The 16,707-nt window shown below is 40.7% G+C and overlaps 1 protein-coding gene across 1 annotated transcript in view; it reads right to left on the bottom strand.

The window, feature by feature from the left end:
* Nucleotides 1-3,732: 3,732 nt before the first annotated feature.
* Nucleotides 3,733-16,707, bottom strand: part of KIAA2018 (KIAA2018 ortholog) — a 35,209-nt gene continuing 22,234 nt past the window's right edge. The window contains exons 4-5 of the mRNA XM_006864176.1: nucleotides 14,096-14,192; nucleotides 3,733-10,184 (exon numbers count right to left, since the gene is read on the bottom strand). Of these exons, the coding sequence (XP_006864238.1) occupies nucleotides 3,733-10,184; nucleotides 14,096-14,192 (6,549 nt within the window). The remainder of the gene's footprint in view (nucleotides 10,185-14,095; nucleotides 14,193-16,707) is intronic.

Genomic DNA, 16,707 nt, shown 5'->3' with positions numbered 1-16,707 from the left:
AAAAAAATCTTACAATAAAAACAAAAATGAATTTCCTGAAATGTTATAAAATATATATTAAATATCCCAAAACAATCTGCATGTATTAAGGGAAAAAATGACATCAAACTTGATTTCTTCTATAATTGGTATTAAAATTGTATACATGAACAAAAATCTAAAAATGTCTACCTCATTAGAATATTAAAAGGTATTACATTAAATACTTTAATTAACCACTCTCTGTTACTAAGTGTAGGTGATCAATATATTTTTTTAAACATATAATTTGTGATTTTCACCTAAGACTTAGAGATGTCTTCATACTTCCAGAAATTACAAAACTGTTTGTGGACACCATTTTGCTTTCTACAGTCATATGTTAGCAAGCCAAGAAAAATAACATTGACTTCACTATAACTCAATGATTCTGTTTTCTGCAATGCCTTTGCAAAAATTAAATTCAGATTATCACTGCATATTATATAATAAATTGCTTTCCCAAGAAATCATGTATCTCTAATGATCAAATACTTAATATGGCTGGTAAAAGTCACACACTCATGCTTTCAATAAAAAGAAGAGTACTTTCAAAATTGAGTCCATATTGAAATGGTTTCTGACATAAATATGTATATGTAAGACAGAGCTATCTCTAAGCAGGAGCCAAACTGTGTGCAGATGATCACAAGGCTCAAAGGCTAAAATAAGCCTTAATTCGGTATAAAGACTCACTCAGGTAGGGTCAAAGTGTTATAATTTGGGAATGGAAACTCAGAGAAATGTAAATGCTATCTCTGAACAGCAGGAAAAAACAATGAATACAAAAGAAGTATCTGAAAGTATCAGGCTTTGAGGCCTTTGCATTTCAGTGTTCAAAATTAAAATGGCAGATGACTGAGCTTCTCCTTAGCCTGTTACCCCATAGCCCATTGCCTAGCTAATGATACCTAACAATGCCAGCTCTTGAGGATGTAATAGTCACTCTGCAGCTATATGCTTGCATTACATGTGTGTGAAAGACAGAAACGCCATCTGAATAGCCAAACACGCTGAAACTGCCCTTCTTGAAACTGACAGATTGTACCTCTCAAATACAAAGAAAAACTTGAATGCTTGTTAAAGCTTAAAATTCAGTTAAGTGAATTAAAAAGCAAGGCAAAATCACACTTCTACCACAACAAACCATTTTAACTACGGTGTCTTTGTCTTATTTGACTTACTCATGAAGTCCCCCTATCCTTCCCTAGGGCCATAGTTTACATTATGTCTGCCCTCCAGGACGCTGCCTCAAAGGCAGCAGGAAGAGAGGAAAGTGTGCTTACAATAGCTACAGAGGCACAGATGACCCTTTGGATGAGTTTTTAGAAGAGGAGCTAACTGCTCTGACCAAAACTAAAAGTTTCTTATAGGATGACAAAAAGTGCTAATCCTGGGGATGACTTTGTTGACAAAGCATTTTATGCATGTCTCCCCTACTCTCACCCATGGTATCCCATTTTTGGCAAATTATAACAACAAAAAGCACAAAGTAATGGCTCTATGAATATGTGTATGGGGAGGGTTTTCTTAGTGTTGCCTTTTTTCTCCAACATGTAAAATATGTGTGTATGTGTAACATACATGTGTATATATATATATATATACACACACACACAAGAGCCTGGTGGTGCAGTGGTTAAGTGCTCCGCTGCTAACCAAAGGTTAGTGGTTAGAACACCAGCTGTTTGCAGGGGAAAGATGTGGCAATCTGCTCCCATAAAGACTGTTGTTGTTGCTGTCAAGTGTTGTCAAGTCAGTTCTGACTCAGAACCACCCTGCATAGGGTTTCTGAGAAGAGGCTAGTGAGTTTGAACCGCCAAGCTTGCAGTTAGCAATCCAATGCTTATCCTACAGCTCTACACCTGGACTGTCCCATAAGGTTTCTGTCGTTGTTAAGTGCTGCTGAGTTGGTTCTGACTCAGAGGGATCCTGTAAAAGGTTTCCAAGGAGCAGCTGGTGAACTTAAACCACCAACCTGTGGTTCAAACCGGCCTTGCAGTCCAGTGCATTAACCTGCAGCACCATACCAGTACTCCATAAAGATTACAGTTGTTGTTGTTAAGTGCCGTCAACTCGATTCCGATCTATAGTGACCCTGTATAGGGTTTCCGAGCCTTGGAAATCCTGAGGCAGTCTTACTCTGTGTCACAGAATCACTATGAATCAGAATCAACTTGATGACAATGGGCTGGAAGGTAATCATATGCTTTAAATTTATAAATAATCCAGAAGGGATTTAAAAAAAACTCCTACATCAAGTTTTTCGATATGTCAGAAGGCCTCAATTTCCCATTTTCTGATGGCAAGTTGATTTTTGAAGAACCAGTTTATACTTCTAAATCTATGTACACACACACATACCATACATGAACATATATAAATACTCTGTTTTGGGAGCACCATTTCACATTTACCATCAGGAAAAATGATAAGCAAATGAATCATCACTTTGTAATTCTACTATGAAGAATAATAATGCATCTGCAATGTCATGTTTTAAGTGTAGAGATCAGTAAATGAAAACACTAACAGAAGAACCTGCTCAGAAATATTTTTAAGGTAAGGCTGAAGTAAAGGGTGTAGATTCCAATCACACTATTTACTGATTTGTTCTAATGATTCAATGAATGCAACAACATTCAAGATCACATAAATAGAATGAAGAGAGAATGTTGTTTCAATATATGAAACACCTGCTAACTGAACATACACAAAACTCCACAATATAACTGCTATTCTCCTTATGGTCTGATACAAAAATGCAAACACTAAATGGAAAAAAGTGTATAGACCTTACTTTCTAACTCTCTATTTTTAAGGCTAAAAGTCTAAGGAAGACATTTGCTTTAAAGGATCTCGGTATATTAAAAAATAACATGGCTCCCTAATTTGAAGAACAAGACATGAAATCATATAATTTATGAACTGCTATAATCAAGAAAGAAACCTCTAATAAAGGCTGATTCTACAAAATTCATTCATTTGCTAAGAAGCCCTGGTGGCATAATGGTTAAGCACCTCGCTGTTAAACACACGGACAGCAGTTTAAACTTACCGGCTGCTCCCGAATTCTCACCAGTCGGCTTCCGTAAAGATTACAGCACTGCAAACTCTATATCGGTTCTTCCCTGTCCTATGGGATCACTATGAGTTGGAGTCGATTTGGTGGCAACAGGTTTTTAATTTGTATTTGTTAACTGTTTGACTTTAATTATGGGCATTCAATTGAACACCTGCCAAGAAACTGGTCTAGTTGCTGATTATTAGTCAGCATTTGACTATTATCAGCATTTTGCCTATATTTTCGGGTAGCAACTCAACTAGCTAATTTACAAATTATCAACAGCAATGTTCAAAATCTAGGTCCCTTCCTACCATCCAACACATACCAAGATGATCTCCGGCCTGCCTCCAGTTAATGCATACTTAGGGAATAAAAGATTACAAATCAAACTTGGAACTATAAATCTGCTTAGAAACTTAAATCATGCAGTTTTTAGTGAAAGATAAGTTGTGTTTTTTTTGACAATCCAGGATCTGTATTATCTCTGACATGGCTTCCCTACATTCAGAAGGTAAGTGAAAATTGATTACACAAACACCAAGATGTATGCACACATCCAGCCTCTCTTCATGTCCATGTATTTGTGCATGCACACACAAATACATATGCAATTACACCCATCACATTAACATTTAGTCCATCAGTATTTAAACAGCTGAACTGCAATCATGACCTAAAATATGGCTTATGTTGTGGGCAGGTCTGTTTGAGGACTGCTTGGAAGAGTCAGAGGCAGAGGAGTTTGCTATTGTGAGCAAAGGGGACATTGCTGAGCCATCAGGAAGAGCTGTAGCTATTTCTGGAAACAAAGATGTCAAATTAAAATTGGATAGGTGAGAGTTGGTCATGTGCATTGGTGGCATATCTGGGAGAAGAGGAAAACTTGGCTGAGCAAAGCCAACAGGTCTGGGAGGAGATAAAATTGATCCAAATCGGTTATTTAAACCTCCACTGTTTACCTTCTCGGTGCTAGGATTTGAGAACATTTGATTAGAAAAATAGGGGATTGAAATATCATTGGACAGTGGAGGGTGAGCAGGAGAGTACGGAGGATAGAAGGAAGGTAGAGTATTTTGAGGATCTACTGGGATGAGGGCTGGAGTCCGAGTGGCACTGGGCTGAGTAACCTGTGGAATGAAAGACGTGTTAGCATTGATTGGTGGATTCATGCCACCCTCAGGAATAAAAGGAAAACCAAAATTTTGTGATAGCGTATGCTGGTCAGAAGCTGAATTATCATTGGGTACTTGTGGGCTATCTGGCATAAAACGAACAATACTTCCTCTCTTCTCTGCAGCGGGTTGTTGGCGTCCAAGAATCATACTGCCACTAGATGACAGAGGAAGATGGGGAAGGCTTGGATCAAAGACATTAGTATGTCTTTGGTTTCCAGAACGATTTCTTTCAGGCTGACGAATTTTGGATCCACTACTGTCTTGCAGGGGATGCCTTGATCGCTGGGGAACTGAAGAATTGGCTTGACGAACAGGAGGTCCTTGATCAGCACTTCCATGAGACACAGATGGATGTGGCAAAGTTGGCCTTGCAACCCCATGAATGTTGGTTGTGACTGGGGGGTTCATGTGGCCCTTCGTCCCATGACTGTCAGTAATCCTCATGGGGTTGGATTTCTGTACAGAAACATTGGGACTTGTGTTTCGACCTTGAATATCTCCTGAGGAAGAGGAACTTGAAAAAGGAATATTCAAGGTACTATTCCTGGTGTTGATTGCATTTAGGGACATGTCACAACTTTCCCGATTCTGACTCTCACCCTCTCTTCTAATATGGACACTTTCATGAGTTGGGGGGCAGTTATACTCAATGGCAGAGGATGGGCCACACTGGGTACTCCTCTGATGTTCTGAGAGTGATCTCTGACTTCCAATGACCTGATCACTGAGGTGAGGGGCAAGTAAACTCTGCATGAAACTTTGGTGACATGTATTTTCACTGTCCCTTGGTGGAATAGCATTTCCCGTTGGTATGCTCTGAACTGGTGGATAAGGTAATCTCTTTTGACGATCGATTGGGGGCGGACCAGTGTTTTGACTGATTCGAAAAGTCTGGGACTGCATACTCCTCAAAGATGAGACTGGGTTACCTATTTCATTATTTCTTGAAGATTGTACTTCAAAATTACTCTGGGGCTGCTGATTGGTTCCACTTGGCTTAAATGTCTGACAATCGGAAAGGCGGATATCTGGGGTAGCAGGATGGTCCACACGACCCTGCATGTTATGAATGGCTAAACTCTTATTTCTGGGAACATCTAGATAACTTCTCATTTCAAGCTGATCTGAAACTCTAGAACCCTGAATTGATAAGCCCATTCTCTGCTCTGAATTAGAAGATGTCTTTCCAATAAGTGCCTCAGCAGAATAGCTTGAAACTCTATTTCTCTCTGGTCTGTGTGGAGTACAAGTCATGTCTGAAGATCTTGTCACAATACTTGGTTGGGACACCATTTGCTGCTCTAAGGCTCTTGATGTCAAAAGTCTCTGCATTGGATTGTGTCCAGATACATGTTCAGAAGAAACCCCTGAACCTTGCTGTCTGCTTCCCACATCCTGCTGTTGGTGCATAATGTCTTGATTAAGGTGGTTCTGAGGAAGGTTATGGTGGTTTCGGCTTGTTGAAGGGTTTTCACAGCTCTTCTCTGGTTGGGAATTTCCAAAGTGCTGTTGCATCTGTTGCTGCATTTGTTGATGGTGGGGATGTGGTTGACCACTCTTGGACCTGGATTGGTCAGTACCATGGTGCTTCGGTTGTAAGGAAAGCTGAGAGGCTTGAGTGCCCTGAACAAGGTTCCTCTTTTTCTGCATTTGAACTTCCTGTTGTAGAGTTCTCTGTTGGTGGACATTATGAGGCTGAGAGTGAACAGAGCTCTCTGCATGAGGTACATGATGTTGCAGTTGATACAAGTGATGCCTCTCTCTTAACTGCCCCACTTGCTGTTGCTGCTGCTGCTGCTTTAAGTAGAGATGGTTACTATGAAGGTGAGATACTCCTTGAGCTGGAACATGCTGTTGCAGGGCCTGTAGATGTTGGCTTGCCTGGTTTTGCTGCTGCTGCTCAGCAACTGAAGGCTGAGAATTACACTGGACTTCAGTTTGCCTCAATGCAGGGGCCACAAAGTTGTTACTAGGAGGAAATAATCTTGTAAGGCTATCTCCATGTGTTGGGTTGCTAACAGGCACAATTGAATTTGAAGAATTGGGAGGGATCTGACTAACCATTATCTGAGTTTGATCAGAAATACTATCTGGAGTTCGGCTCATCAGGGACATATTTTCAAGCCTGAGTGGGGCCGGCTGACAATGCTTTTGACGTTTAGCAGAAGAAAGTAAAATGTCATCTTGGACAGTACGCTTAGCAGAATCTTTACGGCTTTCATGACTTGGTTTTAAGAGTGGCTCTTGAAGCTGCGCATTTGGTATGGTACTGGTCATAGTATTCAGCTGCTCTTGAGCATATTCAGTCATCAGAGATGGTCCCGGTGGCTGACTACCATAGGAGCTAGATGCAACAGTCAGATTAACTGTTGCAGGAACAGGTGTTTGTTCTGAAGGTTGGGATAAACCCGCACAGCTGACCAGAGGATGGCTGATACTGCTCTGATGGATAAGATTATTCACACTTAGACTGGTGATGCTTGGGGGTTGAGAAGCTGAAGCCTGTAAAGGAGCATTTGATGTTTTCATTCCTATAGAGCAACTTGGCTTTTCAAGGGGCCTATCCACAGTTGCTTTAATTGAATCCTGAGAATTAAATTCATTTGGTACCACTTCTGCCTGCCCTGTGTCATTCTCTTTAGTCATCTGTGATTTGAATGGCTGATCTCCTTCTAAAGATGATGTTTCAGAAGGCTTTGAAGTAGCTTCCCTTGTATCAGCCTGGATGCCAACTCTTCCCTTCTCAAGGTTCTCTTGGTCAAAAATAGCTCTTGCTGCAAGAGCTACTATATCAGTTTGCTCTACAAAGGTACAGCTGTCACATGCATTAGTTGTTGCGTGGCTAGTCACATCCTCTCTGGTTGTTTCAGGAAGCATGGATGCCACCGAGAAACCACGGCTACTGCCAGAGCTGGTTGACATGGGGGAGTCAGCCTGCCCACTGGTGAGCAAAGAACCATTAATAACCTCTTGATCAGGGATGCAGGAATGATGCTGTGGTGGGTCTCTACCATCGCTGCTGAGCAACAGTAGCTCCTGTTTGGCATGTAAATCCACATTTGAGTCTGCTACTTTAGAATTTTCAGAAGAAAAGTCAGGCGGGTCCACTTGGGCTGAAAGAGGTATTTTCTCAGGATCTTTTTCTTTAGTAATATCAGACAATAAGAGTGATAAACCCTGCCCCTTTAACATACCAGTGGTTTGCATTGTATCTGACGAAGATTGCTCAATCCTGCAAGGCTCAGCAATGATTTCGACTTCAGCAACACAGTCAGTGCTTGTAGTGTTTGTGGTAGATGACAGACCAGAAACCTGAGAAACCAAAATGTGGGTATCATTTGGTGATGGAATCAACACATTGGCTGAAGTGCAGGATGTGGCAGCATCTGACAATGCCAAACTTGCTGGTGGCTTATCCTGAGATGTCTCTCGCTGCAAAACAGGGGTAGAATCTTTGGATTTTGCTGGGACCAACGCAAAATGTTCACTTGTTACAGGTTCTTGGTTGGTTGAGTTAGACTCTTCTGTTGACTTACATTTGGATACAGACTCAGAATTCAGAACTTCCAAAGAATGTGAACCAGAGACATTTACACTATTTGCCTGAGACACAGCAACAGATGGCAAACCAACAGGGAGGCTGTCCAGCAGTGTATCATTACAGGATGGCTCTACGGACCCTTCTGTGCTGGGGCAGTCCAGCTTCTCCACATCTCTGACTGGATTCAGAGGGCAGGCTGACTTGTTAGCTGTTAAGTGTTTCTTGGCACTTGGCTTCTTATTCAACCTTTTCGACTTCACATTAGGTGGTAAACCGGCTACAGTGTTCACTGAGGAAGTAGTCACTAGACTATACGTACTGGGTAGTGTGACTGAATTATCTGTTGTCATAGGAGGTGCTACAGTAGTTGTTAATGAAACACAGTTAGCTGAGGTGGTTTGACTATTTGCAGCAGTTTGAGGATTGGCAGGCTGGTTAATAGACAACTGTACACAGCTTTGCCCAGCCATCTGTGATATACTTTGATTGAGGCTGGCCAAAGCACCAAATGTATTCAGGGCAACATTGGTATTTGGATCTTCGCTGGTGGTGGGTTGAATAATTTGCATAGGGGTTTGACTTGTAGTTCCTGATGAAGACATTACAGGTTGCAAAGCAAAGAGTTGTCCATTTAAAGAAATTGTTTGAGGCTGCTGTTGGTTTGACATGGTAACAGAAAAAGTCTGTGTTGAATTAGATGATGATAAAGATGAAGGTCTTGGTAATATGTGGACAAGGTGCTTTCCTCCAAAAGTCTGTGGGGTTGAAACATTTTGCACTGAATTATTAGACCCCATTATAGCATTGGCTCCATTGACAGGGAGTCTAACAGAACCAGGAGGTGGAGCAGAGAGGAGTGGCAAAGGATTCTGGTTGGCTGTCTGTATGATTACTATCTGTTGACCTACTGTTTGGTTAGGAACCTCTGCTCTCACCATTGTGGGGCACGGGGTGGTACTGGGTGGCTGAAAAATGATAACATTTTGATTAGCTGGGGTTGCATTAACAGCTGACCCAACTGGTTGAGCCATCTGAATCACCTGCATGGCTGAATTCATTGGAAGGATAGTTTTTGGTGGTTGAGATTTCGCTTGTGGCTGGGCAATTAGTGGCTGCATAGGTAAAGATGAACAGGAAGGCAAGGTTACAACCACTTGCTCAACTGCTTGCCCATCTGCTGGAAAGGAATTATTCAAGTTAATGCCTGTAGCCACATGTCTACTGTGGTTGGTTGTGGAGGGGCTAGTACCAGACTCATTTAATACTGGGGTCACAGCGATAGATGGTGTCTGGCTTAAGGGCTGAATGGTGTTTCCCGCCAATTGCAAAGTTGTCCATGTTGTCTGTGTGTTTCCAGCTGAGGAAATTCGGGTAAGGCTATTAATGTTTTTCAAATCTGAATTACTTACACTTGAAGAAGGCAAAGAACAAGAAAGAGTCCAGCCATTGTCCAAAGGGTTTACAGACAGAGCAGACAGAGTGCTTACAGGAGTGGCGGTCTTCTCCACCCCAGGGGCAGATGGTGCCGTCACTGTGGTACTGTTTGTCAGGTCTGTACCCTTGCTAATGTTCACTGGAGAAGAATCACAGGCAGATCTGGGAGGTTGGGAGCAGACTGTGGTGGTAACAGAAACAATAAGGGTGTTTTGAAAATCACTTCTGAAGTCTTGTGTGCTCAGGCAGGGCTTGTTTCTGTGCTGCACTTTAGTGGCAGTTGCTGAGTAGCTGGAGGGAACACTTGAAGCACAAGGGACTGTTTTCTTGAGCAATTTGGGACTCTCTTGCCCATTCTTGTTTTCAGATGAGTTTTGATCATTTAGGGATGTGTGCAAGGAACGGTGTTGGTGAGGTTCAGACCCAACTGAAACAGCAATCAGTGAGCCACTGGTGGCACCAAGTACACTCAGTTCACTTTCTGAGGTGGAAAGCTCAAGAATATTTTGAGCAGAGATGGTAGCAGGAAGACAAAGAGGAACAGGCTGATTAGCCAATGCAGAAACTGTGTTCTGATGCCATGGCTTGTTTTCAGAAGGGTAAACTCCAGAAATAGACACAGGAGTCACAAGATTGCAAGTCCTCTGTACTGGCACCACATTGGCGGTTTGCTTTTGTAAGTTATGACCAACATTAAAGGTTATCCCCTGAACAGCTGCTCCCTGGCTGTTTCCACCAGGCTGACTCCCATTCGAATAAACAATGATATTTTTTTGAACCTGATCACTAGGAATAACAACTGAGACCTTTGAGTTTTTAAGATTTCCTTTCCAGTGGATTGTAGGGTCATCATATAAGCATATGTCATTTGCTTTCAATAATTCAATATATCGGCCATTCTCTTTTTGGATTTCTTCCAGTTGTTTCCGTAGCTTTTTTATTTCTTCAGCTATAATATTAAAGAAAAAGAAAAAAATTCATGAATGTCAGTATTCATTTACAATAACCTGAAAGAGAAATCACTGTGTCCTAAACCACTGAATTAGAAATCTAACATTCTGAATACATCAACTGAGAATCTTCAGCTCTTCTCTAATTATGAGCCCTTTCTTCTTTTGAGAATGGCAAATCAAACCCATGTCCCATTCCTTTAAAAGTACAGTAAGCCTGGGACACTACCTGGTTTTTCTGGGTCTCACAGGTTTTCCACCTTTGGCAAGGTGCAATCTTACCACTTTTCTATTGATAATCTTAGTGGAAAATGTATCTTTCTTTTCAGACAAGCTTCCACCTTAAACAGGTTCTGGCTTTCGAAGATTTTCCTATACAAAGCTTTAAAGCTCAACAACTGAAAAATTATTCATAGCTCAAAGTTCCCAATTCAAAAATTTCCCAATAGGGCAGTTAAAAGGTGAATCATGAAAGACATATTGATCTAATGGTAATATCCTAGAAAAATTACACTGAATCTCAATAAAATATCCATTTCAAATACAGCAATAGCTAACATTATTTGTGATGGCAAGGAGTCTCTTTTATACATGGCTTTAAACTAGTTTCTATCTCACCCTTTGAAAACACAGAGACTAAGTTGACCAAGAAGAACATGTGAGAGCACTAAAGGAAGCATTAACAATAAAACTTGCATTTTCCCTATTTCTGAACACTTCACTGTGCTCATGAGGAATGTGTACATAGACCAAAAGGCAGTTGTTTGAACAGAACAAGGTTAACACCGAATGGTTTAAAATTAGGAAAGGTGTGTGTCGGGGTTGTACTCTTTCACCATACTTATTCAATCTGCATGCTGAACAAATAATCCAAGAAGCTAAATTATATAAGAACATGGCATCAGGATTGGAAGAAGACTCATTAACAACCTGCGATATGCAAATGATACAACCTTGCTCACTGAAAATCAAGAGGACTTAAAATACTTATTGATGAAGATCAAAGACCACAGCCTTTGGTATGGCTTGCATCTCAATGTAAAGAAAAGAAAAATCCTCACCACTAGACCAATAAATAACATCCATACAAATGGAGAAAAGATTGAAGTTGTCAATGACTTCACTTTTCTTGAATCAACCATCAACACTCAAGGGAGCAGCAGTCAAGAAATCAAACATTAGGCAAAATTGCATTAGGCAAATCTGCTGCACAAGACCTTTTAAAAATGTTGAACAGCAAAGATGACATCTTGAGGACTAAAGTGCACCTGACCCAAGCCATTGTATTCACAGTAACCTCCCATGCATGTGAAAGTTGGATAGTGAATAAGGAAGACTGTAGAAGAATTGATGCCTTTGATTTATGGTGTTGGAGGAGAATACTGAAAGTACCATGGACTGCCAAAAGAAAAAATAGATCTGTGTTGGAAGAAGTACAACTAGAGTGTTTCTTGGAAGCCAGGATGTCCAGATGTTAACTTTCATACTTCGGACATATTGTCAGAAGGGAACAGTTACTTGAGAAGGATATCATGTTTGGTAAAGTGGAGGGTTGGAGAAAAAGAGGAAGACCTCCAACAAGATGGACTGGCACAGTGGCAGCATCAATGGGCTCAAGCACAGCAAAGAGTGTGAGGATGACCCAGGACTAAGCAGTGTTTCGTCCTGTTCTGCATAGGGTCGCTATGCGTTGGTATCAACTCGATGGCACCTAACGACAACAAAAATTTGTACACTGCTGTCTTTGTATGCTACTGAGCAATGAAGGCATCTGATGCACCCTTATTCGTTAAGGAGCTGCCTCATGGATCTTATCAACAGGGCAGCCTTGGATGGTAGTATTTTATACTACCATACAACCCCCATCTGCCCTGCCATAACTGGTAGGCATTTCACCCTATCAAACCCAGTGCCTTATGAAGTATCAAAAAGTTCCATTCAAACAAGGAGGAGATGAGCTTGACAGATTATTTTCTTTAGATATGTAAACTAAGAGACACAGAAGATGACAATGTGGCACAGACATTGTAAAGAGCAACCATTCTAGATCTAATCTATTGCATTGGATAATAATAACAAATAATAATAACAATGACAGTAGCTAACACTTACCAAGCATTTACTACATGCATAAAAAGGAGTCCTGCTGTGGCATTATAGGATAATCATTGGTCTGCTAACCACAAGTTGGCGGTTCAAACCCACCAGCCACCCTTTAGAAACCCTAGAAAGTGTTGCTATGAGTTACAACCAACTTGAAGGCAGTTAACAACAAAGTTTAGTCTAAATGCTTTTCATGTACTTTTTATTTTAACCCTGAAAACAATTTTGAGATGGATATCATTATCACCATTTTTTCAATGAGAAATCAGCATAGAGTAGTTATATAAAGTCAGTGAGGTAGATACTACAATTATTTCCATATAAGACAGGGAAAGAGACTTAGAGGTTAATCAGCCAAAGGATATCAAATGAGTAAGTGAAATGGAAACTCAAAGCCAGTTGGGCCTAACTCCAAAAGCCAAGGCACTGGTCACTGTGCTAGACTGTCCTGTGTACAGTGAGCACTCAGGGAAAGCTGCTGGGAGAAAGAAGAGGATGGTGCCGATATACAATAAGAACCAGAGAAAAGATGAAGACAGAAGTGGCAATGCAGTGAAACTTAAGCTGCCTCAGGTGCTGCCTCCAACCCCTAGTCTAGCTGTTCAACGTCTTCCAAGCCTCCCGTAATTTTTAAGTTCTTCAATAGTTCCCCTTTTCCCTAGGGTGACTCTATTGTCTCAGCTTCTGTGTTTTGAAACCAAAGAAACTTGCCTTAGAAAAATCAAACCGCCATTCTGGCTTTATCATCCCTTTTGTGGAGTGCCTCCAAATGGTTAGCAAATATATACTGTGTATCTTACTATATGACAGCATCTATCTGACACACAAAAGAGCCAAAATATAAGAGACAGCCAAGCTAACCTAGGTAAGTGGGTAAGCAGTTATCTAACTAAAAATAAACAAGGAGAATTCTGAGTACTGACTTCCTGGACATGCCTCCAATATCCTTCCCACCCCCTGCAATAAATACACAGCCAGTATTGCCCCTACCTCAGAAAATTCTGCCCTTGTTTCTTCCTTTTTAAGGTAACCTACTGAGTTGTCCCAAGAAATTCTCTCTCTGCTTCTTTCAGAGACCTAAATAAAGGAGCTTTACACTTTTCTTTCTAGCTGTTACAAGTCAACCTTCTCTCCAATGCTGATGGGAAGGAAAAAACAAAAACAAAAAACAAACAAACAAACCTAATTTGATAGCATAGAAAAGTCACCTCTATCTAAAATTCAATGTCCTTAAATGATCAGGTAGTTAGATACACATAGTATATGTGGTATAAATTATGAATAGACTGTTTTGGCCTTTATAGAGTTAATTCAAAGTCACAGCACTAATTTTGCTTTTAAGTTTTAAACAGAGCCCTCTTTTTGACCTCTTCAGGAATTTCCCTGGTTAGAAGATATAACTGAAATAAAGGAGCTCCAGTATTATTAGTATCATGAGTTGCTCAAACATGAAGTTTAGAGTTGCTCACAGAAGAGGGACAGAGCTACGATAAAAGGAGTTATTTAATCATTATTCTCCTAGACCCACAAAATGCAGGGTCTTAATAACGTTTTGAGTCCTGGTGTGGCGCTGTGAGTTAATGTGTCAGACTGCAAAGTCAATTGAACTGCAAGGTCTGTGGTTCAAGCTGACCAGCTGCTCCTCGGAAACCCTAAACACGGCCACTATGGGTTGGTATCGACTCGATGGCACTTAACAACAACAACAGTAACATTTTGGGGTAGCAAGAACATTCTGTATGCTAATATAAATTTCACTATGACCCAAAGGCCCAAAACAACAGAAAGTAAATTTCAAAATCTTTACCTTGTTCATTGTTTCCTCCATTAAGCAGGAGTTCATCATTTTGCCTTTTCAATTCTGTTATATATTTAAAGGCTTGGTCCAAGATCATATTCTTGCTCTGCCAAGAAAAAATTAACCATTTAAAAGTTTCACTGAAAGGTAAGAACTGGTCAGGAGAGACTTAATAAAAGGGGAAAGGGAGGCTCTTTGGCTTTGGCTCATAGGTTGTATATTAGGGTTGGGGAACCTTTTCTCTGCCAAAATTTATAACATCACTCACACCAAATTATCAAAGTAAAAATTAACCTGCTATATTCGGTCAAACATTTAACTCACCCCTAATGTGATGGTTGAATAAGTATGGTGAAAGACTACAACCTTGTCTCACACCTTTCCTATTTTTAAACCATTCATTATTCCCACGTTCTGTTCGAACAACTTCCTCTTGGTCCAGGTACAGATTCCTCATGAGCACAATTAAGTGTTGTGGAATACTCATACTTTGAAGTGTTGTCCATAGCTTGTCATGATCCACATAATCAAAAGCCTTTGTGTAGTCAACAAAGCACAGGTAAACATCTTTCTAGTATTCTCTGCTTTCAGCCAAGATCCACAGGACATCAGCAATGATATCCCTCATTCCACGGCTCTTCTGAATCCAGCTTGAACCTCTGGAAGTTCTCTGTCAATGTATGCTTGCATTCATTTCTGTATTACCTTGAGTAAAACTATATTCGCATGCGATATCAAAGAGAAGCAGTGTTATGTGAAGAAAAATGTGGCATCAGGATTGGAGGAAGACTCATTAACAACCTGTGATATGCAGATGATACACCCTTGCTTGCTCAAAGTGAAGAGGACTTAAAACATTTACTGATGAAGATCAAAGAGCACAGCCTTCGGTATGGAGGCTTTACATCTCAATGTAAAGAAAACAAAAATCCTCACAACTGGACCAATAAACAATATTCTTATCAATGGAGAAAAGACAGAAGGTGTCAAGGACTTCATTCTTCTTGGATCAACTATCAACACACATGGAAGCAGCAGTCAAGAAATCAAACATTAGGCAAAATTGCATTAGGCAAATCTGCTGCACAAGACCTTTTTAAAGTGTTGAAGAGCAAAGATGTCAGCTTGAGGACTAAGGTGTGCCTGACCCAAGCCAAAGTATCTTCACTCCTCATACGCAAGCAAAAGCTGGGCAGTGAATAAGGAAGACTGTAAAAGAATTGATGTTTTTGAGTTATGGAGTTGGAGGAGAATATTGAAAGTGCCATGGGCTTCCAAAAGAACCAACAGATCTGTTTTGGAAGAAGTGTAGCCAGAGTGCTCCTTGGAGGCCAAGATGGCCAAACTTTGTCTCTCATACTTTGGACATATTGTCAAGAAGGACCAGTCACTGGAGAAGCATATCATGTTTGGTAAGGTGGAGGGTCAGAGAAAAAGAGGAAGACCCCCAATGCGAAGGAATGGCCTAGTGGCAGCATCGATAGACTAAAGTGTGGCAACAGTACTGAGGCTGGCCCAGGATCAGGCAGTGTTTCATTCTGCTGTGCATAAGGTCGCTATGAGTCAGTAGCAACTTTATGGCACCTAACAACAACAACAACAATGTGATGGTTGGAAGTGTGGTTTCCTTGGCAGGGCTCTGGTAACATAGTGGTTATGAATCAGGCTGCTAACCTCATGGTCAGCAGTTCGAAACTACCAGCTGTTCTGCGGGGGGCGAAGATGAAGCTTTCTGCTTCTGTAAAGATTTATAGCCTCGGAAACCCTGTACAAGGTCGCTATGTGTTGGAACCGACTCCACAGCACATAACCACTACCACCACACAACCTGTGGGCCAGACTTACCTTACTTACCCTTGTATATACTAAACATCTCTAGCACTTGATCAGATAGCTCTTCCAATGTAGGAATCACTATGATTTAGTTGTTCATTTTGACAAGTTAGAATTCTAGATTACTTAAACTAAGTTAAGTAACTGAGTTCCAAAAGAGAAACAATGTATAAACCCAGAAAATTCTTTCTACAGAAGAAAATATTGTTCTTCCTTAAAACAAGAATTTGAACAAATGCAGAAACTAATAATGTTCACCTATCTGCCTCATCTCTACTACAGACAGAGAGAGGGACATGAAGCAAAAGTGAATATTTTAATTTTTTTCTGCTTCTGGGAGCCAAGTATAAATCCTAGGACACCATGGAAGTTTTTCTTCTTCAGAGAAATTCATGGGAATGAAAGTTTTGAGCAGAAAAGTAAGATCTTATTCGGCAATCACCAATATTTACTGAGCAACTACAAAACATTGAGGAAGTGTGGTCGCTCAGCAGGATAAGTGCTGGACTGTGAACCATAAGTAAGGTGGTTCAAGCCCACTAGCCACTCTTCAGGAGAAAAATGAGGCTTTCTGCCCCAACAAAGATTTATAGCCTCACAAACTCTACCAAGGATTGCTAAGAGTTGGAACTGACTAAAAGGCACTTAACAAAAGAAACTACTCATTTGGATACAAAGAAAGAAAAACAAGTCAGAAGACATGCTGCCTGCCCTTTAGTTTGCCATTGTGTTAAACAAAAACGTTTTAAATGGGCAACTTAAGACAGTGGTTACCTAAAATTGTGGTG

The sequence above is a fragment of the Chrysochloris asiatica genome, unplaced genomic scaffold (assembly GCF_000296735.1).
Source record: "Chrysochloris asiatica unplaced genomic scaffold, ChrAsi1.0 scaffold00061, whole genome shotgun sequence".
Lineage (NCBI taxonomy): Eukaryota > Metazoa > Chordata > Mammalia > Afrosoricida > Chrysochloridae > Chrysochloris > Chrysochloris asiatica.
Note: the sequence above shows the minus strand (reverse complement) of the source record. Positions and strands in the feature narration are given on the sequence as shown.